Source organism: Octodon degus, unplaced genomic scaffold (assembly GCF_000260255.1).
Source record: "Octodon degus isolate 3935 unplaced genomic scaffold, OctDeg1.0 scaffold00152, whole genome shotgun sequence".
Taxonomy (NCBI): Eukaryota; Metazoa; Chordata; class Mammalia; order Rodentia; family Octodontidae; genus Octodon; species Octodon degus.
In genome coordinates this window covers 2,382,982-2,408,983 of record NW_004524728.1, presented here as the reverse complement: position 1 = coordinate 2,408,983, position 26,002 = coordinate 2,382,982, and the positions used below count along the sequence as shown (strand labels likewise).

At 41.1% G+C, this 26,002-nt stretch overlaps 1 protein-coding gene across 4 annotated transcripts in view; it reads right to left on the bottom strand.

The window, feature by feature from the left end:
• Nucleotides 1–2,971: 2,971 nt before the first annotated feature.
• Chd7 (chromodomain helicase DNA binding protein 7) overlaps nt 2,972–26,002 on the bottom strand; it is a 138,189-nt gene continuing 115,158 nt past the window's right edge. Inside the window, exons 24-38 of one of the 4 annotated variants that reach the window (XM_004642358.3) lie at nt 22,969–23,058; nt 22,416–22,519; nt 20,992–21,121; nt 20,537–20,609; nt 20,332–20,386; nt 19,422–19,650; nt 18,974–19,182; nt 18,185–18,853; nt 17,624–17,784; nt 15,805–16,032; nt 15,017–15,460; nt 11,345–11,566; nt 6,669–6,809; nt 6,200–6,304; nt 2,972–4,847 (exon numbers count right to left, since the gene is read on the bottom strand). In XM_004642358.3, the coding sequence (XP_004642415.1) occupies nt 3,930–4,847; nt 6,200–6,304; nt 6,669–6,809; nt 11,345–11,566; nt 15,017–15,460; nt 15,805–16,032; nt 17,624–17,784; nt 18,185–18,853; nt 18,974–19,182; nt 19,422–19,650; nt 20,332–20,386; nt 20,537–20,609; nt 20,992–21,121; nt 22,416–22,519; nt 22,969–23,058 (3,778 nt within the window). In that variant the 3' untranslated portion in view covers nt 2,972–3,929. Of the gene's footprint in view, nt 4,848–6,199; nt 6,305–6,668; nt 6,810–11,344; nt 11,567–12,400; nt 12,571–15,016; nt 15,461–15,804; nt 16,033–17,623; nt 17,785–18,184; nt 18,854–18,973; nt 19,183–19,421; nt 19,651–20,331; nt 20,387–20,536; nt 20,610–20,991; nt 21,122–22,415; nt 22,520–22,968; nt 23,059–26,002 lie in introns of those variants that run through there. The other 3 variants (XM_023702427.1, XM_023702428.1, XM_023702429.1) reach the window with 3 other exon arrangements.

Here is a 26,002-nt window from a genome sequence, read left to right as displayed (position 1 = left end):
AGAAAATTTACCAAATGTGGTTTACTCTAAGGTCTCTATAAACCTGTGATAAATCCTACCTGCACTAAGAAAATACATAAAAATGTTCATTAGAGCTATACTGAATGAAAAAAGGTCTATCCTAACTTGTAAGTGCTTGTTAGTAGAAGTCATTTACATTGTTTTCCTCCTAATTTAAATTTATTGATGGCTCTAGACAGGCACTCCGTACACATGCCGCCATCATAATGCCTGTACAGTCTAACTTGCGCTACCTTTCAGAAGTGATTTTTAAAATTCTTTCCTATGATACTTAACAAATAATTTTCATTAAACTTAAAATTTTGTAAAAGGACATGAAGGAAATGATGTATCTTTTTAAAAATAACAACTAAGCACAACTTACCAAAAAAAAAAAAGAAAAGAAAAGCTTGACTTTACCTTTGGATGTATTTCAGTAATTCTCCTGAAGAGTTACTTCAAAGGATTCACATGCTTTGTAGGAATGCAGAATGGTACCACTGCTTTGAAATGAGGTTTGACAGTTCCTTATAAATCTATATTTTGAAGGAATCTGTGTTTACTGTATGACAGCACTCCTAGATATGTACCAAAGATATTAAAGTTATGTTTATATAAAAGGAGGCTTTACCTCTTTAAAAATCAACCCTAATCTGTCCAGTGCTTTGCATTTCTGTGTCACCCACTAGGAGATCCGAGTCAGCTACAGTGTTCAGCCAGCTGCAATTCCTGATTCTCCTTCACAAGCCTTATTTTTGCACTGTCATATTGACTTTTAAAAACATAAAAATGATCCAACCACTTTCTTACACAAAATCCTTCCCTTTCTGTAGTGCCTAAGCATGAAATCCAAACCTTAGATTTCCTTACCATCCAATCACCATTTAAATCTTGATCTGCAAAGATTTATTTGTACTCTATCAGCCGTTTCTTCCAGCTAGAATGTAACCTCTATGACAGTAGAGGTCGAGGATCATCCTGCTTTGATTTCTTAGGTCCAAGCACAGCACCTAGCACATCACACTCACACCCAGTAAATCCTGGCTGACAAATGTTGATCCGACCAGCACAGCACTTAAGTCTTGATTTCTTTATCCAATAGGAATACTTGTGGGGCAGAATAAATGAGCCAGGTGGGACTTAAGCTTACCTGGTCAGGACCCACTTTGTTCCTAGTGCTCTCCACCTTGTTCCCGTCCCCTCTTGGTACTAAGGATGGATGCAGGGCCTTGGGCATGCTAGCTAGGTAGGCACCCCACTGAGGAGCTACATCCCAGTTTTTTCTTAAAAAAAAAAAGTTTGACTAAGCCTAAATTGCCCATGCTGGGCCAGAACATTCAATCCTGCTGCTTTAAACTTTGTAGACTTACAGGTATCAATAGATTTTGTTTGCCAATCTCAAAACGTAAAAATAAACACTTTAGGCCATCCCTATACAATGATTTTTCCTGCTACTAAGTGGCACTTCAGGAGGGTGTGCTTCAGTCATGCTGCCTCCAAAAGTGCAGCACTTCTCCCAGAAAGAGCAACAGGGCCACAGCACAAGCTACATCTTGGCGGCTCATTCACACCAAGCACGCACTTAACACTGATTAGTATCAGTCAACAGGTCTTAGGTGGATTCAAGACCTAGGGTCAAGGAACTGACTCTACTGGAAGAAAAAAGTATTTCCTAATGTCATTTAAAGACCTGTCCACAAAAGAACTGCAAACAATACACAGGGTGGACACTGACTTGTTGAGACAGGGCCCCTCCCACTGGCTGCAAGCAGCTGAGGCCTGGCGGTAACACTCATCCGTGCTAGCAACATCTCATGCTAACAGTCATTTTTTTTTTTTTTTTTTTTACTCACAGGAGCTCACAAGCACGTTTTCAATAAAGAATTTTAGGAAAAGATCCTTTTATAATGTATTTTATTAAATAAATTCTCCCTACTAAAGTCTTTCAATTATTTAAATATTTAAATTCTCCATGCTTTGTGCAGATCTACTCTTATTTTCCATGTTCAAAGAATTCCATTTCAGAAGATCTTCTAAGGCACTTCCTTCCAATGCATGCTGTCTGTTAACTTTTAAGAGAAAATAGTAATGGCAATTACTAGATACAACCACAGGACCTACAGAGTAGAGATTTCAAATGGTTCCCTTTCCACAAACATATGGGCATATTTTCATCCTTGGGATATAAACTGAATGAATTTCATTGCCTAAAAGGAATTTAGAGACTCTCTCTTGTTACACATGGGTGGGGTGGCTGAGCATGTACACTGGGGGAGGATATGGGGGGCCTGAACAGAGGCAAAACAGCTTTATTCGTATCTCTTTGGCTGGATGGAACGATGGTTTTGTTTGACACAGAAAGGTGAAAACAATAGATCTCAATTATGTCTTACTTCAAATATCAAAGGTCAGAAAGAGGTCTACAAACCTGGTTGCTCTTGAGACTGTGTATGCACGTGTACTTAAGAGGGTCTATTTTAATTCCATACAGGTTTTCCCATAGACAGGTTTCTGGCATGGAGTTCTGGTCTGCAGGACCCCAGAGCGCCTTTGTGTCCCTGGCTGGCACTACAGCATTGTGTTTTTCTACCCATTATCCAAGGATAAATGACCTAGACACTGTGCCTATTAAAGCCTCCTTTTCACTTGCCCTTTTGTTTTCGGTGTACCACACTATCACATGCTGCACACATTTGTAAGTATCCTCAGTCTCAGACGCTCTTCTGGGACAGCAATAGAGTGTTTTCCTGGGCTTCTGTTGAGATATCTGACAGCCTATGTGAAGATAGTACACATCTTCCCTTCCATCTAGTCTTGAAGATAATCAGTTTAGTGTTTTACTAAGAGCAGCTAATCTAGTATAAGAGGCTATAGCAAGAAACTATACAAAAGCCAGAATGCTGTATTTGCATCTATTGCGAATACAAAAAATAGAGTGAACACCAGTTCCCCTACATACTACATTCTATAATTACATCTCTGCATATCATGGGTCACTTTTATTAAAAGCATCATTACTACAGTTGGCCGCAATTTACATTTTATCTTACATGATAGCAGTTTTCAAAGAAAGAATAAAAGAACATCACAACAAAGAAAAACAATACATTTACAAAGTCATGTCTGTAAACTTCAAGGCTAGTTTAGAGCTGAGGTAATGCTGTTTTAGCTTTGTGGCTAAAGTAACAAAGTCCTTTAATTTAAAAAAGGTACCTGATTCTCACTTCTCTCACTCTTTATTTATTCTATTTATTTTGTTTATACCAGTGCATTACAAGACCACGAGATAATGGAACTGTAGTTCTGTCTGGCAAGAACCCTCCCAGTAGGTTAATTTTCCAAAGGGACCCTTCACATTCAACAGCTGCCTTATTATTGCTGCGCCTCGGGAAGAGACGTTCACACTAACGTGGGGATTGTCAGAGTGTGTGGATGTGTGTGTACAAACAAGTGCGGGAACCCCCTACAGTCAGAAAGGGACGAATGAGCAAGTATATGTATGGTAAATTTCATCTTGACCTTCACAGCAAAAATTAAAAGTTAAAATTAAAAAATTAAATATATAACTTCATACTTCCTTGAGCAGCGCTTCCTTCCATTAGTGCCGCTCAGTTACAAATTGCTCTTCATTATAATACCAGTGGTACCAAAGGAAAAGAAGCAGAGCATTATGTAAGTTTCCTTAAAAAGACATGATCACCTCTCAAATTTCATCTCTCCTAGGGATAATAAATAATGCACTGCACAATACTTAATGACCAAGATACCTTTTGACACACCTGCATAACATGACTTGGACTTTTTTTTTTTTTGCTACACTATGTTACAGAACAGCTTATAAAACTAGGTATGAACATTAACTGTGAGTGTAAACAGTAGGACTACCACTTGTCAAAAGTTTTAAACACTTTAACTGGAACTGGTACTGGTTATTCATCATTTTCATTGTTTTCTATTTCATCCCCCCCATCAAGTGAGTCTAGCTCTTCACCCTGTGCTATTTCGTCTTCGAGGATGGAGGACTCTGCAGTCTTGTCGAGGCTCTCCTCAGCATCACTGCCTTCAAGGTTATCTGCATCTTTAAAGGGGCCTCCCTCAGCCTTGTCAGCAGCCTTTTCCTCACTGGAGCCCACGGCATTCTGGAGTCCCGTCAGTGCTGGGAAGCCAGGCAGCGTCAATCCCCCCAGTCCTGGAGGTAGAAACATGGATGGGTAGAAGAGGCCTGGGGCCATGGTGGAGAGGAGGAAAGGGTTGAAGGCTAGTGGGTTGGAGGGCAATCCAGCCGGGGCAGTAGCAGCACCAACAGATCCATTTGCAGAGTCAGTAGCGGAAACAGCATCTGTGCTTTTCTCAGAGTCTTTGTTCTCCTCTCCATTCTCATTTGCTTTCTCGTCTACTTTTGAAGTGCCGTCTTCCGGTTCTCCTTGACTAGAAGCAGTAGTGGTGTTTCCAGTAGCAGCTGAGAGAGGGTTATTCAACAGCCCGCCCAGTCCAAACACGTTAGGCAGGCCTGCCATTCCTGGCAGCATCAGGGGCAGCACGGCAGCAGGGTTCTTAGCATCACCTCCGGCAGTGGCAGCTGTTGCCAGTCCTGGAGGGAAGCCCATGAGGCCTGCCAGCTGGAGAGACTGGAGACTCTGCAGGTTCTGAAGGCTCGTCAGGTCCACCCCAGCAAATAGGCTGTTCACCAGCAGAGGATTGATTCCTGAAGTGGAGGCGACAGCGGCAGCGGCCGCAGCTGCTCGGGCAATTTCGCTCTTGGGCCTTCTTCCTCTTCTGCTTGCTCCTTCTCCCCGCACCACAGGTCCAGTGAGAAGACGGTCAAACATCGACTCCGGAACAAAGCCCTGAGGAAAGGGAGAGGCAAACAATGGTGGTGAAGACTGTGTGTGAAAATTTAGTTTCTATACTGGCCTCTGAATCTTCCATGCCCAATGGAAATGATTTTGCTTCTGAAAGCTGAATGATAGGCGGTTGGGAGCTAGCCTGGGTGGAGCACCCAGTGAGAAAGGAAAACAGACAAAAGTTCAGAAATCAAACAAATGAACAAACTAGAACAAAAAGCTGGACGATAAAACTATTAAAAGGAAACGTTGCACGCCTGTGTATAATCTCCATACTCTGATGTGTTCTTTTAGATATTTCAAAAATGTCAGAATAGGAAAAAAGTAATGGAAAAATAGGGAAAATTTAATTACAGTTTACTTATCTGTTCTATATTTATGCCAAACATCTTCCTATGGATGTTGACAAGTCAATTCTTAATTTCAAAAACTTGAAAACAACCTGGAAACTCTTTAGTACGGTTTGAACTAACACACGGGGATCCACGCATGCAAAACCAGACTTCCGAGACACAGCCCTCCCTGCCGGTGGGTGAGCTGCAATATGGTGAAACGCAGACGCTGTCTCAGAGGGTTCCATGCTGTACACTTCCTCATTATATTATCTTTCCCAAAAGACAAACCTTTCTGGATGGGAAGCAGGGCCAAAGCCATCAGGGGCTCAGGGTGCTGGGAGAGGACACTACAAAGAGGCTGGGGTGTCATGGGGGGAGCACCACTCTAGCCACAGTGGCAGTTCACCAGACTGTGTGTGTGTTTGGACTGACAGGATTTTAAACCAAAAGGAAAAAGTCAATTTATTGCATAATTTAAACAAAAATAATCAGCATGTCACTTAAAAAGAAACCAGTAACAAAAAAATTTAGGCAGAACTGCTGCATTATTTACATATGTCAGCAAAGAAATCAGAATTAATGATGTTGAGGGCTGGGGAGATAGCTCAATAGAATAAGCGCTTGCCTGGCAAGTGCAAGGGTCTGAGTTCCACCCCCGGTTCCACCGAAGGAAAAAAAAAATAAGGAATAATGATGTTGCTGATCTTAACTAGCACAAACATGACTGCACAGGTGAGCTGTAAGAAAGGTTACTTGGAATCCACCTCCAAGGCAAGGAATGCATATTTCTACACAATTTTTTAAAGTCAGAGCTGACGAATTCACTTCAGACTAACAATGTACTGATGTAAGAAATTATATATTTACAATGTGTAAAATGATGTATGAAAACAATGTGTTATGTCAAATTTTAAAACCTAAACTAAGTTACAACTGAATAATTAATACCAATAGAAAATAAAGAAGAACTCAAGAAAACAAGTTTGGAGCTTGTGTGACAGCCACACAGTTTGTACTTACAGACTGCTTAACTATTTCAGTCCAGTCTGGTGCAACTGCAAACTCAGGGTTTTCTTCCAGCCACCTAGGTAGGTCCTTCATTGGCGGCGCCATGGCTCCCCCCATCTGGGAACAGGGATTTGATGAAGATTAAAGACCCATTCAGTCTTCCCTCCCTGCTCTCCTCACCTCTCCCCTCCTCATCCTGTCTGTCTGTCTGTCTGTCTGTCCAGCCGGCCATCCACCTACCTACCTACCTACCTACACATATTATAAAAGAAACAGGATTCTTTCTCCTTATTTTTAATTTTTTTATTTTTTTAGCGGAACTGGGGATTGGACTCTGGCCCTTGCCCTTGCCAGGCAAGCACTTATTCTACTGAGCCATCTCCCCAGCCCCTCTTTCTCCTTATTAAAGATGTCAGGATAAAGCAATATTTTTCTAGGGTAAGAAATCATATATTGATCAATTTCATTACCCAATACTTACCTTCTTCCCATTTCGTTTATTGACAACAGGCACCCTTTCTTCTCCTGTCAAAGTGTTTATATCCAACTTATTAGGATTTCGACATCTATGTCTTTTCTGTTTCGGTTTTTGAAATGAGGAAAACAGCACATCTGCATTCTTCTGTAAAAGAAAAATAAGCATTTAGTAAAACTGTACTTAGTATTGACTCTTTACTATTTGGGTAAGGAGAACAATCAAGCACTTTCAATTTTTATGAAGGTTTCAAAAATCATTTTAACAGAGTATTTTTCTTCGGAAGGATCTCCACCCCGACCCCATCAAGGAACCAAACACACACGTAGACTGAGAATTTACTTAATCAATAACTCTACTCAAAAGTTCCCTTCAACTGGCCAGTGAGATAGCTCAGTGGACTAAGTACCTGCTTTGGCAAGTGCAGGGACCAGGGTTCGATTCTGGGTCTCATATGTCATGCTGGCCCCAATCCAGGGGCACACTGAGCTGGAAACTAAGTCCAGGCATGGTGGTGTGCTCCTGTAATCCCAGTGCTAGGAAGGCTGAAAATAGGATCACTATGAGTCCGAGCTGTGTAGTGAGACACTGTAACAAATACATTTTAAAAAGAGAGAAAATAAAGGTTCCCTTCAAAAGTATAACCAAATCATATTATTTTTGATTTTTTGAGATAGGGTCTCACTATGCAGTTCAGGTTGGCCTTGAACTCACAGTAATACTATGGCCTTAGCCTTCCAAATGGTGGGATTACAAGTATGTACCATTTGCCTGGCTTCATATTTTTAAAGGAAGCTTTTATAGTGCCTTTATTAATTTCTAATCAGTGACATGAATGTACAGAGATGATATACAATTTGGAAAAAGGAGATTTTTGTCCATGTGAATAATAGTATCTCTTTGGGGGGAAAAGCAAGGATGCTGGGAAGGAGTCAATAAAAACCACAAAATCCTACATGTCAGCTGAAAAGAAAAATCAATTACATAGTAAAGGAAATAAAAGATGTATGTTTTCAGCCAGTGAATAGCTTATACGACCAATCACTTGGCGATATTGACTGTCTAATGCTTAATAAAAATAACACAAGAGTTGGTAGTAGTTAATAAAATCTTAGGCCAAATTAATTAGTCAACCCACTCTTACCACTCCTGTTTAATATAGTTCTGGAAACATTCAACAGAGCACTTAGACAAGAGAAAGAAATAAAAGGAACAATGATTGGAAAGGTAGAAGTGAAGTCATTATTTACAGATAATATGATACTCTACATAGAAGACCCCAAAAATTCCACCAAGAGTCTTGTAGATTTAATAATTAAATTCAGTAGCATAGCAGGATACAAAATCAACACTTAAATATGAATAGCATTTCTATACATAAACAATGAGTGTACTGAGACAGAAATCATGGAAACCATGCCTTTTACAGTAACACTCAAAGAAATACTTAGGAATCAAACTCACAAAGGAAGTAAAAGATTTATACAGAGAAAATTATAGTACTCTGAAAAAAAGATATTGAAGAGGATTTCAGAAAATGGAAATCCCTGATCCTGGATAGGAAGAACCAACATGGTGAAAATAGCCATACTCCCAAAATTGTTATACAAATTCAATTCAATCCCAAATAAAATATTATTAGTATTCCTCATAGGACTAGAGAAAACATTCCTGAAATTCATTTAGAACCTGAAGAGACCTAGAATAGCCAAAGCAATCCTGGGCAACAAAGAAAAGGCAGGACGTATCACAATCCCTGGCTTGAAATTATACTGCAAAGCTACTGTGACAAAATCAGCATGGTTACTGAGATGCACAACCAGCTACTATTATGTTAACATACAAATTTACAGTAGAAAAGTATGAGATGAGTTTTTTTAACCCAGTGTTATGTCCCTATGGACATTAAAAGAAGTCAAATAATTTACTTGTCCCATTTTTACTTCTGTAATTTTGGTATAGCTAAAAATTCAGAATATAATCAGGTATGGTGGTACATGCCTGTAATCCCAACACTTGGGAAGCTGAGAGAAGAGGATCGCCATGAGTTCAAGGCCAGCCTAGCCTACATAGTGGGGTCAAGGCCAGTGTGAGCTACATAGTGAGACCTTGTCTCAAAAAAAATTCAGAATTTAGTTTTTTAAATTTCCAATTCCTTTTTAAATTTTTCATTTTTATTACTACATGCTTGCTTATTTTTCTATTTCCTTCCCTTCCACAACCTCCTCCACCATCTGCCTTTGAACTGACTTCTTGATGTTATTTTCAAGTAAGATGGTGAATCTGATATGGTTGTTGCCTGTATTTAATACATATACATATATATGTGTGTGTGTGTGTGTGTGTGTGTGTACAGTATAAATACCATAGTGTAAAAATATACATATTGAACTTCAAAAAAAATAAATAAAAAATAAAATAAAATCAGCATAGTACTGACAAAAAAAAAAAAAAAAAATAGACCTGAGGATCAGTGGAAAAGATTATAAGATGCAGACACAATTACAAACACACTCAGCCACCTTATCTTTGATAAAGGGGCCAAACGTGTTCACTGGAAGAAACATAGCCTCATTAATAAATGGTGCTAGAAAAACTGGTTTTCCTCACACTGAAGGCTTAAAATAGACCCATGCCTATAGCCATGCACAAAACTACAGTCAAAATAGATCAAAGACTTAAATACTAAACTGAAACTCTAATATTCTGGAGGACAAAGTGGTAGAAATCTTAATGACATAGGGGTAGGTAGGGAGTGCATGAACAAAAATCAAACTGCACAGGAAATACTTCAAAGGATCAACAATTGGGATCACCTTTTTGAAAAGTTTCTGCATGTCAAAAGAAATCACCAACACAATAAAAAGAAAACCCATGAATTGGGAAAAAATTATAGCCAGCTGTCCCTCAAACAAAAGACTTCGATCTAGAACATATAAAGAATTAAAAAAAAAAAAATCAGGCTCCCAAAATTCAAAGATCCAATCTAAAACTCTGCATCTGAGATGAATATACACTTCACAAATGAAGAAATACAAATGGCAAGCAAATATATGAAAACATGTGCATCATCATCAGTCATTGAAAACATACAAATTAAAACAATGCTGAGAGTCTATCTCATCCCAGAAAGAATGGCTATAATCAGAAAGTCTATCAATAACAAATGCTGGAGAGGTGGTGGAGAAAAAGGAACCCTTCTTCCCTGTTGGTGGGATTGCAGACTGGTGCAACCACTATGGAAATCAGTGTGGAGGTTCCTCAAAAAGCTAGGATTAGAAGTCAAGCCAGCTGTTCCCCTCCTGTGTATTTTTCCAAGAGAACTGAGATCAGCATTGTACCACAGCAAAATATGTGCACCTACCTTTAGAGCAGTGCAATTTGTGATAGCTAATCCTGGAAACAGCCCAGTGCCCATCAGCTGAGGGATGGATAGACAAGATGTGGTATTTTTACACACTGGAGTATTATTTCACTATAAAAAATTCAAGTCTTTTTAGGTAAATGGGTACAACTGTACTGGTAAGTAAAATATATCAGACCCACATGTGCAAACATCATTTTCTCTCTCTAATTTGAGAACCTGAAAGAGTAAATAAAATCTGAAAGGTACAATAGATACTGTGTAAAGGAAAGAATCTGTTCAATGGGAAGGAAAACTGGGATGAAAAAAAGAAGGAAAAAAGATGTATTTATGTATATATGCAGGATAGTTTGCAAAATCAACTCCTGATTTCTGTTGGTCTATTGAAAAGAGCAATGCTTAATTTTTTTAAATTTTTCTTTCCTTTTAATTTCTTACAACTTTCTTTTTGTTGTTGTTTTGTTCTTTTTTTAAAAAAAACCAGTTTTGCAGGCTTATATCTGATAACCTAAACCCAATCAAACTGCATCAGAAATAACTTCAAAGAATCAATAACTGGGATCTCACCTTTTTGAAAAACATAGCAAGTAAGGCAAGGCTACATGCTTTCAGACACTAATCTGAACTTAACTTATTTGAAGATAACATCATGCAATAAAGCAACCATTGCTGAATTCTTATTAATGTGTTTAATGAAATTTTGAAATTCATCTCAGATGCCCAGTTTTGGATTGGGTCTTTGAATTTTGGCAGCCTTATTTTTAAAAAATTCTTTATATGTTCTAGATAGAAGTTTTTTGTCTGAGGTATAGTTGGCTATAATTTTTTCTCAATTTGTGGGGTTTTTTTCTTTTCTCTTTCTTTCTTTCTTTCTTTCTTTCTTTCTTTCTTTCTTTCTTTCTACCACTTTGTATTCTTTCAAAAAATAAAATTTTGAAAAAAAAATTAAGTGGTCAAATTTAAAGAGTAATAGCATTACAGCACTTTGGGCTAGCCAAGCCTTTTCCGAAGTTTAGGGAAAAGTGCATTTGACTCTGTTATGCCAGTCATGGGCCACCTGGAAGCCACATAATGTAAGGAAAAATGAAAGAAGTCACGCCTGTCAGGTGGGAAAGGAAAATGAACAACAGACATCTTCTGGTAACTTTGTAAGGCTGCCCTGCAAGCAGGACAGACCTACAAGGTGCAGACACAGCAACAAAAATGCTCAAGACCAAAAGACATTCAAACAAAAGGCAGAGAAGAATCAGTTGCCAGTGATGCCCATGTTAGATGAGAATGAAGTAGACTGGTGCAGTACAAACTGTGTGGTACTTACTGGTACATAACTTGGCATATCAACAGTGTAAGTGGGATGCAGCTTTAGCCACTCAACTAAATCCTTGTTTTTAGGAGCATCTTCCCCCACCAATCTTGTCCCATCTTCAAGATTTATCACAGGCATCCGTGTGTCTGGGTCCAGCTGTCCAGGAGAAGGAATGTTTCTTATTGGTGGAGTCTCCATATCTTCTTCAAAAGCTTTGGTCACCTCAGCATCTTCCTGCAGAAATTTTACAATGGCCTGAATTCTCAGAGGAAGAGAGATTCTGACAATGCCCTATCCCAAGAAAATACTCCTAGGATCTTTCACTAGAAAGGGAAAAAAGTTACTTCAAACAATGGCAGTTTTGGAATGGCTATCAAATTAGAAAGATACTTTTACAAATTATTCTTCACAATGTACAATTAGTAATCAGGTAGGATAAAGTCTGGCAAGGCTACATGCTTTCAGATACTAAGCGAGTCACTAGGACAAAAATATGCAAGGTGTGGTCAGTATCTGAGCTGGATATGCATGAAATTCAGTCTTTCATTTCCTCCTGAGGAATCCCTGTATGATGTTCCAAAACCACTTTGTTGGTGGGAGGTTTTTGTGTTATGGATATGTGGGAAACTGGGAAGAACAGTTCAGGTGCAAGGCAATATTCTACTGTCATACAGCAGTTGGAACTTAATTGTTCTTTCCATCTCCAGACACTCATCTCTCAACTCCCAGGGCTTTGTCTTCTCCTGCCATAACACTGCAACCTTCATGACGCCAGTCCCAGCACTTCCACCCAGCTTTCATACTCATACACTGGACTGAGTTTTCTAAAATGCAGCTCTGTCCAGCTCAAAAAACTTACATCACATCATTCTTCTACATTAACTACTTTCATGTGGTCTCTGGCTCCTTCAGGATAAACCTGAGTTCTGTACAGCATTCAAGGTCTTCCACAGTTTGCACCCTACCTCCTCTCCAAGCTCATATCTGCTGAGTTCTGCCTATTCCCTGAATTCCCCAGCCAAAATCTTTCAGTTCACCAGACAGAGAGGCCCCCACTTGCCTTAGGCATCCTACTCCAACATGATCTTCAAAACTTAACCAAGTATGATCATCTCTAGGGAATTTCCCCATCTCTTCCTTCCTCTACTCCCAGCCTTCCTTTGCGCTCATGAAGTACCCCAGGCACGACTTGATCATATACAACTATGATACAGCATTACATGTTGAGCCTCCTTTATCTGAAATGTGTGGAACCAGAAATGTTTCAGACTTTGAATTTTCTGAATGCTGGAATAGTTGCATATACATTAGGAGATAGCTTGGGGGAAGGACTCACATTGAAACACAACACTTATTTGTTTCATATACACCTTCTATGCATAGTCTATGCACCAAAATTTTTATACTATGCACCAATATTTTTACTTTCTACTGTGACCTTTCACATGAGGCCAGGTGTTACAGTTTCTATTTTTAATGTCATATCAGCGCTCAAAGTTTCAGATTTTGAGCCATCTGGGAGTTCTGATTCTTTCATTAGGATGATTAGAGACGTTCAACACATATTTATCTGTCACCAAGGGGCCGGGGAGATGGCTCAGTGAAATAAGTGCTTCCCTGGTAAGCTCAAGGGCCTGAGTTCAATCCCCAGTTCGGGGGGGGGGGAGTGTATAATCCATTGGTTTTGGGGGGCTGGGGAGATGGCTCAGTAGAATAAGCACTTCCCTGACAAGCACAAGGGCCTGAGTTCAGTCCCCAGTTCTGAAAAAAAAACCTACATATTTATCTTCCATCCCACACTGCATGTTCGTTCCCTACTGCAAGCCCTTGTCCTGTCAGGCTGTTACTCTTCATATCCTAGTGCCTGACACAGAAAACATGACCAGTTTCCATGCGACAGCTGGAGCATCCTTACTTTTCATGGCAGCATGAAATGCCCTCCAGTTAGGATGGTAATGAAATGGAAGCCGTTAGGGTATGTTGTTTCCCACCCTGCTGGCACATTACTCCAACACTCAGTTTATTTACACTTTAACCACCAGTTGCTTCGTATTTTACCCACACGCACACCAAATGGGTAATCCCCAAATTCAAAATTAGACATTTAAAACAATCTTTAAGAATGCATTCTCCAACATCTACTGGGAGTTTTCTCATGCTTGAGCTGGACTGTTAGTAAACATAACTGTAGAAAAAGAAAAATTCAATAAATCCTGGCCAAAAGTTAAAGATAAATGAAGTGAATGAAGTTAGGTCCACGATTAATTCAAAGTACATACAATTTCGCAAAAGAAAAATAGCACCTGACTTGCATTATTAATTTCTGACACCTGATACATGGGTGTGTATTCCTCATGATACACACACTACCCATGACAGGAAATGAAGGTAAATGTCAAGTTGTAGGGACCATGCAATTTGCTGAAGTACATGCAGAAGAGGTATTTTTTAAGTATACAAAGTCTATCAAAGTGCTAGAGTAGTTTTATGCAGTAAAGCTGTGCTGTAGTGATACAACTCTGTCTGAAGGCCACACCCCCTAGAAATGGAACAACCAGTAAGTCACAGCTGATGCACTGTAAACTGCATTTGTGTAAAGTTCTAGAAACTCTATGAGCAACAACTATAGCCATTATTACAACGACTATATTGCTAATCAATTTTGAAAGTTGCTCTAATCTCCTGGATACTTCTGTTTTCATCAGATTCCACCAAGAGATAAATCTAACTTATCTTTTCTCAATCATGTGTTTCCCTAACTTTCTGTGTTATTAGGCCTTCTCTGGGTTGAAGAAACAGAAAGTGAGCAAGTAATAAAAGGGAAGGCATACAGAGAAATGTGTTGAAACAACTGTCTTCCCTTAGTCTCAAATTTTAATATTTCCTAAATTGTCCCGTGGCATATGGAAAGATTCAGGTAGCCAGCTTAAGTGTGGCTTTATCAACTAGGGTTTCACCTTGATAGGTTCAGGGTATTGAGCATGAATGAGCCTTTTAGAAGACACTATATGGAATGATGTAATGGGAGTTCTTGGGCTAAAGTCCTTGCTATCAGTAAATAAGATGCCACAGTTTTGGATGGCATGGTTGAAGGGAATAAGGGAAAAAATTATTTTGATTATACTATATTCATTTCCTTTGAATTGAAAAGGGAAGTAAGAATTCCACTGGTCTACATAGTCCATTCAAACCTGGACTAGCAAAGGTGCAGCTCCAATTGTTTAAACATCCAGGTACAGAAGTTGGAGCACTCATAGTTACTAGGTTTGCACAGGAACACAAATCTTTGGTCTGAAACTAAACACATATAATAACTGAATACTTGCAAGGCACAATACCTTTAAGAACAAAAGCTTTATTCACCTCAAGGGCTCAGAGATTAACAATTCTAGGCTCAAAAAAAATATTTCCGTCTTGAGATGTTCTTCTGAGAGCAATCAATAAATCAGAACCATGGGGTGAATAAATCCTTAAGCTATACTAGGCTCAGGCCAAGCCATCTGTATCCATGATCAACACAATTATCCAGCTCAGTACCATGACTGTTCACTGTAATTCTACTTCTTTGGGGGAAGAAGCCAAATTCAACATTATGTTGCTAAGAGGGATGAGTACTGTGACCACTGCCGGGTCACCGGTTCTCAACATGGGCATATACAACAGAAGTGGGCCCCCCCAACTTACGGTACTCAATGGCGTCCGTTTGTGGCTCATGAACAGCAGATCAAGGCCCTCCACGTTTTTCCTCCTCCCCCGTCTTCTCTTCATGGGAGGCTCTCCATCCACAAGGGAGCCATTGAGCAGGTGCCTGGTGGGTGTGCGCGACAAGCCTGCTTGGAGCAGTTCCATTTGAGTCTTAAAGGCATCAGACACTGGTGTTGAGACAGTAGGCAAGATAAACTTTGAAGTAAGAGATGAAAAATTTGAGGTAGAACTTGTTGCCTCTCTTGAGGCCTTTGATAAATCTACAACTTTTTCTTGTCCATTTTCTGAGACCACCTGAGACTCTCGCAGCTGGGCAACCATCTCCATGAGATTTCGCCTCTTGGCAGCTCTTTCAGCCTCAATTTCAATCTTTCTCCGTCGCCGCCGCCGCTGGCGAGGGATGGAGAGATTGAGGGCATCTTCCTATTGAAAATTCCAAAAGAACAGAGTCACAGCGAGCCAAACTCCAGTTGCCTCAGGGGCTGGCATTAGAAACAGGAACATAAAGTTTAACAAATTAATCATTCATGACCAGATACCAGCAATCACATATAGCATTTCCAGCTACCTGGGAGGTTAAAGAGGAAGGATCCTTGAGCCCAGGAGTTAGAGGCCAATCTGGGTAACACAGGGAGACCTCATCTCAAAGAAACAAGAAACATACACACAAAACCAGGCAGGACCAGTGAGAAACAAGTTTTAACCTGAGCTAAAATTTAGACAGCTTTCTTCTAAACTGTTAAAAAACAAAAACCCCTCTAACTTACCTTTGACAACTGAGGAGAAGCAGTGATGTCCTCATTCCCACTAGCACCAGCCTGGCCAATCATGGAGAGCTCAGTGAAACTCCTCTTCTGCAGTGGACTGTCCACAGTGGCAGGAGTGTACCCGGGGATGAGGCCCTGGAAATCAAACATCTGGCGCCTATTTACTGGCCATTTGCCTTTTAACACTGCTTCACAGATGTTGTCTAATCGGTTTATCATTACTCTATCCTGGAGGGAGAAGAAAAGTCACAGAAACTGTAACAAAGATCTGGTTAAAATTACTAGGCAAATATACCTATCATGACGCTAAGATGTAGTAGTGCATTTAAAAGTCATCTGGAGGTAAAAAGAAAACAAAGCTAAAGACCAAGCAATAAATAAAACCTGCCAAAATCATTCTGTTCTGAAATGGTTTTGCCCTAATGGCTCTAAAACAGAAAACTATAAATTTTTAATTATGAACACTGAACTGCACAAAACATAAAACATATTATATAACCACCACCATTAAAATTTCCTTTTTTTTTTTTTGAGATTGAGTCTTGCCATGTAATGTAGGTTGGCTTTGAACTTGTGGCAACCCTTCTGCCTCAGCCTCCTGAGAGGTGGGATTACTGGTGTGTGCCTCTACACTTGGTTACAAGCCTGATGTTTTAAAAGTAACCCTCATTCAATTTCCAGAAAGAACTGTTGGTGAATGTCAGTGGAGACAATGAAGTCCCTACACTAAGGATCTTGACACTCTGGCCCTTCAGATCCAAAGGCTACAGCACAGTGTGTCCCAGGAAGGGGGACATCATTAGCGTCACTATTAATAAAGTTCAGCATTATGAGATGGGCACCAACACAGGAACACCTAATGAATGTCAATTTGTATTCCCCACCTATTATCGCTTCAAATTTCACTGAAGCGTGCACATTAAAATTTTCTAATTACAGCTCTTAGACCAAGTTTCCATAGATTAAAGGTGCCTGCTACTACAACTATGAATACTGTAAACCTCTGACTGATGTGGGAAACTGCCTTCCACACTCAGTAAAGGAGATTAACTTAATAGGAAATGTGGAGATGGAGACAGCGAGATGACCTCTTTACAGTACATTCCTCAGTCCAAACCATCACCTTGTTTCTTACACAGCATTAACACTGAAGACTGCCTTGGAGATGACTCCAACTGAAGCTTGTTTTTTGTATTTTAAAATATACAGAGCGCTATTATAGGGCTTAGGATGACTACTTCCCCACCCTGAAAGACAGACCCAAGTGACACAGAGACTCATTCTAAAATTATGCTTCTTAGCCAAAAATGTCATTTCATTTGCCTTTGGTTACAGATAAGTACATTTGGAATGATCTCAGGATGGATTCAAGTATTTGGGTCAACTTTCCACCCCATTTAGTTAAGAAAATAGTAGGTTTCCAAGTATATGAAATTGTCTTAATCTAAAAGCCTTGTTTCATATAGAAGAAACCTAAAGTGCAGTTTTACGGGTCTACACATTTTATTTTGCAAAAACATTTTTCATTAAAACAATAACCTACAGATTCTACTTGATAAAGTGACTGACCTCAGTAGCCCCAAGAAGCCAAGAGTATAACCGTTCTGCTTTCTTATTATCTTATACTTCATGTACTGTCATCCTATTATGAAATGAGCTTTCCTGAATCATTCTTTGAAAGGCTAAGAATCTACAGGCTTCATGCATTAAATTAGTTTATCTTACAATTACATGAAAAATCAAGCTGGGAAGATTTCCCTTACCTGGATCATTTTTGGTCAATAAAAGAAAATGACAACAAATAAAAAACCCTGCCAACCTTAGGCCAAAATGAGAAGGCAAATGTTCTTTCATGAAGGAGCTGAGCCACCGAAGGGTCTCCATCTTCCATGTAGAATCCATCTCGGGTTTCATCCCTAGCAGTGCTCATGGAAGCATTGCTTTCTTCATCAAAATTCTTCCCTCTAGAGACAGTTCCTGCTGAGAAATGAGTTAATGTGCATTATTCACAACCAGAGTGCTACTGCAACTGGAGGTTAGAAAGGACAAAATCTAAAACAGGAATACAAATCAGCTGCATTTTATTGAGTACTTACCACACAGCTAGGATGGGCCTTTTGTAGATCTTTACCTTTACTCTGAAGGCACAAGCTACTAATGTGTGTGCACAACTCTTCTTAGAGTTTACAATGAAAGATGTCTAATGACTCAAAACCTCATGGCAAAGCACATCTAACTGTAACTGAAATTATCCCTTCACAGAAGATAATGGATAATACTTTTTAAAAACAAACAAAATGCATGTGTGGTATAACACGACAGATCATCTCATGGAGAGGTGCCACAAAAACAGGACAGAGCTGAAATGGCCAAACAATACCTTCAGGCTGAGAAGACTCCTCTGATTTGTCATCATCCTCCAGCTTCTCCTCTTCATCTTCTTCAGAGCCCTTCTCTGAAACTGACTTGGACCCAGGGTCCACACTGCCCTCCACACCTTTCAGCTCCCTCTTCACAGAACTGGCCTCAGCCTCACATTCTTGCTTGCTGTCCTTGCCCCTACTGCTGGCTTCTTCTTCCTCTTCTTTTCTCTCACACTTCTCTTTGGCTATGGAGTTCTCTGGCTCCGTTCTGCCCTCAGCTTGCTCCGTCACCTTCTCGTCATGACTGTGTGCTGGTGCAGTGACTGGAGGAGCCTGGCCAAAGCCTACTGCCAGTGGGTTCAAGGAGGACACAGGCCCTGCACCTCGGTTCTGAGCGAAGTTCTTATGCGCATCCAAGAAAGACAACTCTGGGTCATTGAGGATGTGGTAGTCTGTCCTACTGACCCCATGCTTGGCAGCACCCACCAGCAGGTCCCGGTCATGCCTTCCACATTCCCACCACTCAGGCAGGTCCAGGCTGGGCTGGCAGAGCTTTAACCTCTCTCCCAGCTGTGGGTGATGCAGGACTTGTTCTCGAATCTTCCGCAGTAGCTCGATGCGGTACAGAGTTCTCGAGGCTCGCTCCTCTGTGATGGGCTCTATCAGTGAGGCGAGGTCAGGTGGCTCTGTGACACAAAAGCATTCACACTTACTTGACAAGCCCCAAGCACACCTTGCACTGGACACTCTCTCATGCTGCCTTGCACTGCTGTGCATTACAGAATGCTTCCAGTCAACATACTTACCATCGTCTGGCTTGGCGGGCATTCGACATACCCGCCTGCACATAGCCACAAAACAGCTGAAGTATTTCTCCAAACTCTCATCAGACTTCTTGTCCAGCCTGGCAAAAGCTCGGAACTGGTTCCAGTCAAACTGCTGTTTCACGGGATCAAAAATAACTCCAAAGGTGGATACGACACGATAAAAGTCAGCCTCTTCTCTCCTTGTCCACCTATTAGAAAAGGACACTGACTTGCACTGCACTTGAGCAAAATGATGGGCAGTTAACTGTTTCTTTTCCTTTTCCCTCAGATTCAGCACTCATGACTCTTGGGCTGGGGATTCTGAGTGCTCTGCGACAGCGTACCTGTCTTTGCTGGCCGCTACCACTGACACTGCGGTCTCTTATGGGCCTATGGGAGCAGAGAGGAGGGACGTGCGAGGAGTTGAGCGAAACCTTAAGAAACTCACTTTTGTCGTTTCTCAGATATAATAGCTTCCCTTTCCGCCTCTAGCGCTCTCACTTCCTCCCGAGGCCGCCGTCTGCGCCGGTCCGTCTTCATTAGGGCCTCTTGCCTCATTTGCTGCCTTTTATAGCTGCGCTGATAGGCAGTAATGAGCCGGCGCAGACGCGTAGTCAGGGTTGAAGTGTTAGGCCAGTAGAGTTGGCCTAACTCAGCATTACTCTCACTGTGCTTGCCTGGGGAAGTGGGAAAAATGCTTTTGAAATGTGCTGCTGCAATCACGCACTACACAGGATTTCCCAACAAGGAAAATGACTCATTCGCATCCAAATGATGGTGTGGGAGAGCACCTCAGGGCCCTCACCTTAGAATATGAACGAAGATGCATGTTAGCACAGAAACTATGAACTATTTCTTTTTAACTCCTTAGGGAGAGGAAAAACATTTGTATCAGTCTCAAAGAAACATACTTTACAACATGAACTATAAGGGTCTTGCCTATGTTATAATGACAGTAATCCTGAACATACCAAATAATGACACAATTATTGCCTAATGATTTTCATTAAGTACAAGGTCAATATTTTAAATAAGCTGGCAATGTTTCAGATAAGTACTTAGCAAATGCTGTGTTCCCCAGAGATATATTTTAAAGATGCTTATAATTTTTTACTAATTAGTGTGAATATAAATAGATCAATTATCTTAATCTAAAAATCATTCTCTGAAAGAAATTCATTGTAATGAAAACTCAATCATATTTAAAAATTGAAATTATTCACCAAATAGAGGGATCTGTGTAGAAACAACACAGATGCACTGTCGCACACGCAGCGGTGTGGTGGCGCACGGCCCTGCTACACAAATGCTGGCTGCCCCACGCCTTCCTTACTCCAGTGCACATCTTGAGGTCTTACCTGTGGTGTGCATTTCCGCAGATTCTTCCTTATCCTCTGGAGAATTTGCAAATTCCTTGAAATCAAAGAAAAAAAAAATTTAATCTGAGGTCTCATTCACTTAATCTTTTAAAGAAAAGGCCATTATCTATAAAGTTTAACAAGTCTTATATGGGCATATAATACTTTAATGGTACTGTGAAAGCCAGTGTACCCAAGTTCTTACATCTATTTCATCTTTGAATGGTGTTCTGGTTGGCTTATACTCTGGATCTTCATCTTCTCTATCAAATTCTCCACTGTGAAAAGTAAAAAGAAAAAAAATTTTTTTTTTTTTAAATCACACAGGTCTATAAGTGGGTTGGGTAGGGAAAAATGCTAATCTATCTGATGCTTCTTTTAATTCTGGGTTTGATATAAAACATGACTACCACTATTTAAAATGTGCAACCATGGTGGAATGGGGTAGTGATGCACTTGGTAAAGGCGAATTTCAGATTATCTATTTAGATAATGTATGTCGTTTAAACTGCCATTCTGATGTACAGATAGAATATACTGGTAAACACCACTGAAGTTCAAATCAAATGCAATGCAGCACATAGTATAATATAAGAAATGAACCCTGCCAATGGATGTGATACTGACATAAAGTTTATTAAAATTTTAGAATGTCCTTACCCGTCACCGCCATCTGCTAGCATGTCTGTTCCTCTTTGCTCAGCAGCTATGGCCTTGGCATCAGGCATACCAACTCGTTCCAGGAAGCACAGTGCGGGGTCAGCTCGCATGGAATTGTACTTCTCATAGCCTGTGCAGTGCCCATCAGCCCACAAAGGACACAGAGACAGAGAGATAGGCCCTGTCACTGCTGAACCACAGCACTGCCACAACCGAGGCGGTTTCTCAAGGAAGGCTGTTACTGGGGTGAGCTGAGCAGACCTCATTTAGGAAGAGCATTCTACAGTGTGACCATTCTAGGGGAGCCTTTGGGGCCACATCACTCTTTAGGGACAACGTCAAAATTACCACAAATACAAATAGAAAACAGGTTCACAATAACGGCAGTATGCCAGGGAGGATTTCTGACCCTATTTTTCTCCAGATCTAATTCTGCTTGACACTTAAAAAGCTCTGTAATGTTCCTTGATGACCTCTGCAGGGTCCTCCAAGAGGAACTTGTATGACTGGCTGAAAAATCACCACATACGTAAGGCCAGCGAACCTGTCTGATTAAGTTTAAGATGATGCATGTCAGTAAGATGACACTGTTCTCTCTGTGGTTTTCAAACTGCAATTTGCTTTTTGACTGCCCAAGTTGACTAGATGGAAAATGGCAGATCCCGACAGTGCACTGCGGGACAATGATTTTGAGGCCGAGCTCACAAAACACGGCTGCAGCACACAGGCAGAGCAGCACAATTCAATTAGGGTGTGTACTACAACACACTGCTCCTAACTGCTGCAGAGCCGCGAGCCAAACTGTAATCATGAAAGGTTTTATAAGCCATCATTCTCCCCTTTAGTCAGGCTGGGCTGCTGAGAATACCTTCTCGACCTCCAGAGAATGGGGATTATAATCAGGAATCGCTCACTGTATATATCATGCCAGTTCTGCATCCCCAGCCTTTCAAAGTTAACAAGGCTGCATCCCACTCGGGGGAGCAGCAAGTCCTCAGCACTGACATTTGTGAAATATTGCTTGGAACAAAGCCCAGGAGGCACTTGTACAGATTAATAGCCGAGGTTAAGCCCACCGTCCACTCTGACACTGGCTGGCAGAGTTAGCAAGGGAAGCCATCCTGGAAGCAAAGTTTAGGGAAGCTAGCGTACAACTTGGCTATTATTAAAACAAATATGGTTTCAGTTTTATTTACAGCCAAGAAAGAAATGTTTTCTTCTCAAACACTCAACAAACATTCAAAAACAGCATCTGATATTTACAGTTCATATTAGATTTTTAGTACAGAAAAATGGTAGACGCCAAGAGTCCTTTGGAACTATGCTCATTAATATTATGACTTTGGAAAAGAGTACATAAAGAGAGTTCTAAATAAAGATAAAGCCATACAGTCAAGATGTATTCAAACAGCAATGTCACTTACCATGTTTGAATACTCCAATTAAGAGGGATTTGTCTGCTTCCTTGTCCCACCAATCTGTAGGAACTTCAGCATGAAAAGGTTCAGGGATCCACACATCTGCTTCACTGGAAAAACACCCATTTAAACAATTTTTTTTTTAATGCTAGTATTAAAAAAGAATTCTGATTTCAACGAGTGAATATGAAATATGCCCTCCATGCCTTTGCTCCCATGATAAATACCTAAATACAGCGGGGAAGAGCCAACAAAGGCAAAAGCAAGCTTGTGAATCAGCCGCCTTCTTCAATGACCAGAAATGGACCTGGGCACGTGTTATCGCACCTTAACAGTCACCTCAAAACACAAGTAATATAGTTTGCTTCTTTTTATATATAAACAGCCTGTTCCTGATTCTCACCACTTTCCCAACCTCAGAGGATAAACACTGAATCCAAGATGCAGAAAAATGGGTAAGATACTAAAGGCTTGTGAAAGTCCTACAACACTACCCATGGCGTTTCCTGGAGACTCAAGCTCGCTCGTGGGCATAGAACACATGTGTGCTGGCACCAACCTTGCGTCAGCACCCTCCAGGATCCTATCCGCCTGGTCTCCTATCACTTCTTGTCTTAGGTAGTACAGCATGCGGACACGCAGCAGGACCCTGGAGAGGAAGACAGAGGGGGGAAAAGTTCTTAACTTCAGGACTGTTTGCCAACAGTGGCTCTTGGCAGCTGCTGCTGCTCATCCATCATCCTGCCAGGGCTGATTAGCCATGCTGTATGGTAGGCTTGAAGCGTGACAGATGGTGGCACATAATCACCTCTGTGTGGTGCTTTCTGCTGGCTTCCAACAGGCCTGCCTGGCAACCGCTCACACTGCACAGAGAGGGCCCGAGCTCAGCCCAGCCCAGGCGCACTTCATTTAGTTCTACCTAGTGCAGCTTGTGAAGTTTAGACACGTACCCTACCACTGCCTCTGAAGTATTGAAGCAAGTTTGTAAACAACTGAGCAGATGGCTTTCAGTAACTGTTCTGCTTCATTATCTCATAAAATTTCCTCAGCTGCTGCCTTAATACCATTTTTGGAAGCACATCAGAAGTTGTAGGAATAAACGAGATATAAAATCTGGTTTTACTACCTTACAATAAACCCTCAATATGGAATGTCAGGTTTTTCAGATTATACAACTTTGCTTCCGAGAAGAGGAGATGGTGAAGGGGGTGGGGCAGAAGGTGGGTCCTTGCTCTTCTCAAAGAACATTAAACCTTTTTACTCCTAGTCTATAATCTAAGCTGTAACTTTAAAATTACAAAACTAAATCACAAGATTACCACTGACAATCTTAGTCATTTTCAAGGAATCCATGTTTTTCTAAGAACTAGGTTTCTAATCCACTTTGGACTTCCTCAATGACTAAAATATAACTCAACAAAATCTACCCAAGATACCCAAAGGTCTGTGACGACTCAGTCTAGCACAGCCTGACAGACAGGCAGCCCCACATACACAGGATGCCTGCAGCCTGCCTTCTTGATGGCAGGTGAACTATACTGAGTGCTTGCTCCCCAAGGGAGAATCCTTTCACAAACTTGCACACCACTTAAACCAGCACATCACAGCTCCATACACTGGCTCGTTTCATCTCATGGCACCTACATGATGAAGTGGGCAAGTTATAATTTCCATTTTACAAAGGTAAAAAATGTTGATAACAAAAGACAAGCGCCTACACAAGGGCACAGCACCACCCTGAGCATCAACATTCGCAGCTAAGTCTCCCGCCGCTATCGCACCGTACTGTCGCTCAGGGCGCAGCGACTAACTGTCCTTTAAAGTATCCAAATAACATCCAAGGGCAGCTTCACCTCAGAGAACTATTCCAGATCAGACACAGACACTCAGACACACCCTCCTTATCTCCTGGGATGACTGTATGGGTTATGGATGAGCTAAGTGAGAGCTTGCAAATGTCCAAGTACAATCTAAGGTAAGCAGACATTTTGAATATAGTGGTCTTAATTTTGTAAAGTCCTTTCATTTATTGACTCATAAGGCACTGGCTACCATAGTTAAATAACCAAAGAAAAGTGACAGCATAGGTTTTAACAGCTGGCACTTTATTTCTTCTGTGGTTACAGAAAAATTTGCAAGCAAGCTGCTAGCTACAGAGCATGCTCAGAAATGGTAGTTCCTTAGCTAGAATGTTTTATCCATTGTAAAACCTGACACAGGAATAAGGAACTTACTGGTTTCTCTTCCTTCCGGTTCAAAAAAGAAAAGCACTTTCTTCTTCAGAACCTGTTATATGTCTAGTTGTTCCTGCAAAGCCTCACGTAGTCATGGGGCGGCTTCTGGAGTTTGTGACTGATTCTTGATCCAATGCTGGGATTATGGGTATGAGTGCCCTGGGCAGATACTCTGCATTACAATGTAAGGAGGGAAGACAGGCTAGCTGGCTGCCTGAGCTGCTGCCACTCGCTTTGCTCTCTGCTCTTTGCTGCCGCCATATACTGTTGCTCACTGCCATGTGCCACTCTGCCTTAGAACCAGTGGAGTATGGACTAAAACCTAAACTGACTGTGAGCTAAATAAACCTTTCTGTCCTTCATTTTGTGTGTCAGGTATTTGTCCCAGTAGCAAGAGAAAAGTAACAGAGACAGAACCAGGTTTAGTTATGCAGAGACTGTGAAGAACTATCAATGTCACTTTTCTTCTAGAGAAACAAATTCAAACCAACACCACAGGTAAGCTGAGTATCCCTCATGGTATGCACTGTGAAAGTAGCCACTAGGAAGAAAAAAGGATGGCCAGGACCTGGCCTCTAATACTAAAGAGTTCACCTCTGTGAGGCAGACAGACAGGACTGAGAATGACCCTGTGGACTCCTCTTTGTTCCTTCTGGTGTCCCACCAGTGTCTCTGGGCCAGCCTCCCGCCTGCTACACAAGACCACACAAGGCCCTCAGTCCCTGCCCCCTTACCGACTTTCACCTTACTCTGTCTCTCATGATCTTGAAACTTGTAAAGAGAGGTGGCCAGCTATTTTCAAGGATATCCCTCAAATGGGTCTCATTGTCTTCCATGACAACATTCCTCACTTTAGAGCCAATGTACAGGTGTAGTATGCTGGGGAAAGAAAAATGGGTCTATTCATTTCAGATGAGATCAACTAGAAGGAAACAACAGTCCTCTTCTAAGTCTGAACACAAGGAATTCCAGTTTACTTCTCGTATCCTCAGAGGATATGAGAAGACTGACTGTAGAATGGAAATTTAGAACCAGCACCAGCACCACACTGACCTCTAGGAACAGGAGCCATCCCTACCACACTACTTGACTTCCTTTGTTTGAATCCAAAAATCAAAAGACTCTTAAACCAAAGTTGACATAAACCACAAGAACATGGAAATCCGTAAGTGAAGTAGGATTTCAGGGAGAACTGGTCTGTCCCAGGAAGAACAATGTGCTTCTGAGATACAAGATGGTTTGAAGGCTTCTGCGAGCTTCTGAAAAGCCCTGAGGAGGAGGCAGCCTTCTGAAGAGAGATGGGCAGGAGACTGCGATGGACAAGCCAAAGCGCTGCCCACTGCTGCTCTGCCCCAGCTG